This window comes from Vigna unguiculata, chromosome 10 (genome assembly GCF_004118075.2).
Source record: "Vigna unguiculata cultivar IT97K-499-35 chromosome 10, ASM411807v1, whole genome shotgun sequence".
NCBI lineage: Eukaryota > Viridiplantae > Streptophyta > Magnoliopsida > Fabales > Fabaceae > Vigna > Vigna unguiculata.
Window position 1 is genome coordinate 35,697,397 of NC_040288.1, and position 5,369 is coordinate 35,702,765.

The 5,369-nt window shown below is 34.8% G+C and overlaps 1 protein-coding gene across 1 annotated transcript; it reads right to left on the bottom strand.

The window, feature by feature from the left end:
* Positions 1-882: 882 nt before the first annotated feature.
* LOC114166849 (BTB/POZ domain-containing protein POB1-like) lies at positions 883-4,597 on the bottom strand. The gene is made up of 6 exons (XM_028051714.1): positions 4,201-4,597; positions 3,766-3,882; positions 3,172-3,299; positions 3,022-3,085; positions 2,643-2,922; positions 883-2,004 (listed from the first exon to the last, which is right to left on the bottom strand). The coding sequence occupies exons 1-6, from the start codon at positions 4,448-4,450 to the stop codon at positions 1,191-1,193; spliced, it is 1,653 nt and encodes a 550-aa protein (XP_027907515.1). The 5' UTR covers positions 4,451-4,597; the 3' UTR covers positions 883-1,190.
* Positions 4,598-5,369: the final 772 nt, after the last annotated feature.

The following is a 5,369-nucleotide window of genomic DNA, read 5'->3' on the forward strand; positions in this document are numbered from 1 at the left end:
AAAAAATAATTACAAAAAGATAAAAGTGAAAAACAAATGTATACACGAAAATAGTATAGATATGATTTTGGGGTTTGAGAATGGATAAGTACTCTTTTAAGGCATCGGTTTATTGTAAAATATTAATTTAAATTTGTTAAGAAGTTAGACATGTTAGAATAAAAAATAGTAATACTATTTCCAAGTGTACATTGACATCTCAAGTGTGTACTCCCTATTTTCATAAAAGGTTAGGAAATGATGAGATACAATTATTTTTTACAACCTTTTACCTAACTTTGTTTAAAATCACCAATAAATATAATTCCCATTTTACATATCTTTTTTATTTCTTGAAAAAACATTTTAAAGGAATCATGCATGAAACACGATTTTTATTTTTCTAAAATAAATTTAAACAGTTTTCGGCAAAATTATTTTTTAATAAAAAATAAAAATACAATATAAAAAAGTCGTAATTTGGATCACAACTTTTAAAAAAAGTCCTATTTAGGAACACGACTTATAACATTGTATTAAAAGAATTTTAAAAAAGAATTATGGCATTGTCGAAAATTTTAAATACATTTTGATTAAATAAAAACCCGTCTTCTTACTAGTTTTTTCTTGAAGTAAATAAGATGATTTCTAGAGTTAGTTTCACGGAGATTTTAGTTAGCAATTACAGACAAGGCCAAACTAGAAACAAATCAATTCTAGGAATATGCATCGGAATTCGTCCATGAAAATTTGAAGACATTTTGGAATTAAATTACTCAAATAAAATTGAAAATTTAGGCAGCGTTCGGACGCTATTGGGAAAGTGGAATAAGAACAAAGCAGAAAAAGATCAAACCCAGCACTCTATTTATGTTTTTTATAAAGCAAATCTCCAAAACCGAAAAACGAAATCAAACAGAATAGACTATTGACAAATTTCTTGGAACCAGGGATGATAAAACCCTCGAGTGCCCACAGCAAAGACCACGTATCATATGCTAGAATATAGGGTGTGATATAAAATTCGACACTTAGAAGCATATTTTGAGCGAATCACTTAACCTCAATCAGATGCAACACTGGGCACTTAAAGGACATTCCTGTATATTTAGCTTTGAAAAGATTACATGTTAACAGAAAATGAGAATTGGAGATCTAAACAAAGGTCAGGGCTACCAACTGGAATACAAGTTCACAACTACAAATGATGGTCAGTGTCTGATGGTGAGCTCAGCTCTAAGGTGGAGGACACCGTTGATGAAGTAAAGACTATCCTCAGCCATGAAAGAGGTCCATGGAATAGCAAACAAGTTTCTATACCCAACGGCCTTTCCCCCTGTAAACACATAGTTGCCTTTGTACTTGCTAACAAATTCCTCTGTTGGCCTAGACCTTGCAGCAAACTCATAGTCAACAGCAAAGCTCACTGATCCCTTCTCCTGCATTCCCAGAAACAGCCCAAAGCAATGGAAAGAGCTTTGCTGATCCATGTTGCAATGTGCTGATAGGAAAAAACCTTGACCACCTAAATGGAATGCCTGAGAATAAACCCGCCCAGATGGAAATAGATTGGCACACTCCTCGCGCTTCAGATCCAAGTACACCACACACTGCTGCCGGGGAAGTTCGAATTCAACCACCTTCACCGGTCTATACTTGTATGCCCTCTCCACAAATCGACGGTTTGAAGAAGCAGAGTCTTCTGCGGCCAGTGCCCGTTGGCGGTGTGGAGCCTCAGCCTTGAAAAATAGGCCCTCCAGTACAAGCTTAGAAGCAACATCGTGGTCGAAGTCAGTACAGGTTAAGACCTTCTTAAGCTTTCGGCAGGTCATGTAAGGGAAGCGAATTAAACGAGCAAGACGGGAGCCCAGGACTTCTCGCCTTTCTTCCAGTTTAGGGTACTGCTGTCGTGACCACTTCAACACAAAATCATATACAGCATCCTCTGAGGCAACCTGGAGATCATCGCTGGACAGTATTGCCTCCACCCCAGCAAGGGGCAATGCCAAAACTTCTTCCTGGAACCTGGACGTATACAAGACTCAGAAAGAAATGTGATACTAAGACCAAAACGGTGAAAAGTGGTAACCATAGAAACAGGTGTTTTCTAGAGAATGGACTCTGTCATGGAAATAGAGAAATAGAGAAAGCCTCTCTAAAATATTTATAACCTATTACTATATGTTCAGAATGCCATTGTAAAAATGCAGAATACTGATAGCTCTGATAGAGACACGCATAACAGGTCATTCAAAAGCAGGATCAAACACACTAGAAGTGATTAACTAAAAGTAGTAGCCACCCACCAGATTCTTATATACAAGGGTACCAATTATTAGATTCAATGAACACACATAGGAGTCTCTCCTATGAATATGAATTTTGGTTCCAACTCTTCCCAGTCTCCAAAAATAAGATCAATTTTAAAAATTCAAACAAAATACAAAAGGTAGCTACAACTGACATAAAAAATTGAATATCAGCACAAACAGGAGAGCAGGATGATGAGGAGTATTAAAGGCCATTCAATACAAGAAAAAGAAAAAAAAAAAAAAACAAAAACAGATCCAGGCAAAGAAACTTCACCCAATATATGTATTAGTTTGTAATGCTTGAGTGTCACATAATATAACTGAAATTAAAATTCAAAGGCAAATACTTACTTGGTTATATCCTTGTACCGACCAGCCAGGTACTGCTTTGCAGCATCAGTCAATGGTTGGACAGCATCGGCCATTAAGACACTAGAAGGAAGATCCAAATAAAGCAATGCAGAGTCAGGTGTCATAGGCATATTCCGCAACAACCGGCTACAGCATCTCATGCATGAAGCAACTTCAAATTTATCAGCAGCCATCAAGACATCGAGTAAAGCAGGTGCTGTAGTAGTAGTCAAGGTGTTACTGTACATAAAATTCAGTAGCTCCATGAGAGCAGCTTCTTCTGCAGCATAGAAGAAGTATGGTGGTTGTAAGCAAACATTTGAGGGAAAAGAAAAACAATTGTACAAAGAATCTAAAAATCGTATTCCTATGTTTTTACCAGAGGCATTAATTCTGAGGGTGACATGTCTCTGCTCAGACTCCCTCATCCCATTGGAGAAAAGCTGAATAAAGTAAATAAACCGCTAAGCAAACATAACTTTGGAAAAAATATTCAAAATGCACCCTATAAAGACAACGATATCCATACCTTATAGAAGAAAGGACTTTTTGCAGCCAGGATAGGCGAACTAATATGCAGCGTTTTAACTCTTACAACTGCTCCTGCAGAGCAATCCATGCTCCAGTCTGAATCAATACTGTTAGTAGCTTCATCGCCTGCATTAACCACACAAAACTCAAACACCCATAGAGCAGAACTGATAACTTCATAGTTAAGAAAAGGAACCAATAGATATCCATATCCGTTTCCTTTTTACATACAAAGGGATAATGTCATACTTTCTGCAAAATTTCTCTTTATTAAGTAAGTCGCACTCATGTTTCAATCATATTATTCAATTAAATTAGACCACTTCATTGGGTAAAATGAAGAGTTCTCAAAAACCTCTATAACTGGGGCATGTTTGATTCCCTTCTCATTTTTGGATTTTAAAAACTGTTTTCTAAAACCTTTTTAGACCACTCAACAATCAATTTCTCACCAGAATCATTTAAGTTTAAAAATTATTTCCAGATCAAGTACTTCAAAAACCAAAAACAACTACGAGATATTTTTCTTCTGTTTTCATCTTGTTCAAGCTCTCCCCAAGCGTAATATTTTTAAGGCATTCAATTCAAATACCAGAATTGGGTTCTTCAACCATTGCAACAGCATCCTCATCTTGGTTTTCACACTCATCCAAATCAGGCTGATTCCCGTTCAAAATTTGCTCGTCTGGCACCGAAGCAATATCCGCACCTGCATCAAAAAAAGCATAGACATATATATTAAGCATACAATTTGAAAACACAGACTTCTACGTAACAATATCCATCTAACATACTCTTTTTAGGCAAAAAAAACTTTCAAATTCACACAAAAACACACACCCAAATTGTATTTCCAATTTTAACCCTTCAGTTGTCCTTTTTTCTAATTTTGTTAAAAAACACGTAGTACGAGCAAAATCAGAACCATTTCTACTTCTACCAGTGAACAATTATTGAAACCCTAGAAATTATTTTGTCCAAACAAACAACAGAAACAGATAGATAGAGGGAGTAACAGAGAGAGGACCGTTATCCTTTTTTATATCCTCCCGGCGGCGCTTGCGGTGGCGCGCCCAGTCGGCAATGGTGGTGCAGCCGTCAGAATCGGGTCGGGCGTCGACTGGGTCAGGCATGATCTCGATCCGGAGAACCCTGTCAGAGAAGTTACTGTCGTTGAAGGCGAAGGCGAAATCGGCGTCGGAAGTTGAACCGCCGCGCGACCACTCGGACTCCATGGCCACAACCGGGTCAAACAGATCCGAATTCGAATCCTTCATGCGTCTAATGCAGAATCGAACCTAAGATAAGGTTGAAAGACGAGAAACGGAGAAAACGGTTTTTCTTTTGAAGGGTTTATTACCAAAAAGTAAAGCGGTGAGAGAGTATGTGACAGACAAAAAACGCAGAATAATAACAGATCAAAGCCATGATCCCAATATTTATATTTCTGAACTTCATCGCCATAATAAACTAGTCTCGGTTTTTTCTTTTTAACTCTCTAAACTTTTATTTATAATTCTTTTTAGTTATTGGGTTTTGTTCAAAAGTAAGTCAAAATTCTTACATTCTCGTTGTTTCTGGTTATCAGATTATGCTAAGTAATTTATATTTATTGAGAAAGTAAATTTATTTATATTAGAAACATTCAATTGGCTTAATTATCTTTATATTCACTATAAATTTTCAATTGCTTATTTATTATAAATTTCCTTAATTATTGTTATATCTCAAATCTCTGGCTGTATATTGACAAAAAATTTACCTTTTATAAATGACAGAAAAACTAAAACGCTGAAGATCAATAGTTATTTTTTGTTCCCCAATTAAAAAATAATTTAATGTTGTAGATTTATGATATTTTATTAATGTTTTTCTTAATATATATATATATATAAAGATATGTTTAAATTTGTTAATAAATGTTAATTAATTTTTCATATTAATTTAGTCAAGTTACAAATATTAATAATTTATAATATAATATTATAAATAATTAAAAACTAAAAATTTTGGACATACAAATTCGAATCGTGTTATAACTGTAAAGATGAAATTTCTTTTTACACAATTCATATTCTTAGTTTAATTCATACATAATTATTGTTAATTGACTTTTTAAATGTAGCTGTTACTTTGATTTTTTTTTCAATAAAACTCAATTACAATTAATAACCGAAAACAATGGTAAACTAAAAT

Bases quoted from the DNA above. Each gene is read 5' to 3' on its own strand.
- LOC114166849 (XM_028051714.1), bottom strand. From the start codon at position 4,450: ATGAAGGATTCGAATTCGGATCTGTTTGACCCGGTTGTGGCCATGGAG. The intron at 3,300-3,765 runs GTATTTGAATTG...TGGTTAATGCAG, and splicing joins GGTTGAAGAACCCAATTCTG to GCGATGAAGCTACTAACAGT. The intron at 2,005-2,642 runs GTAAGTATTTGC...GTATACGTCCAG, and splicing joins CGGTACAAGGATATAACCAA to GTTCCAGGAAGAAGTTTTGG.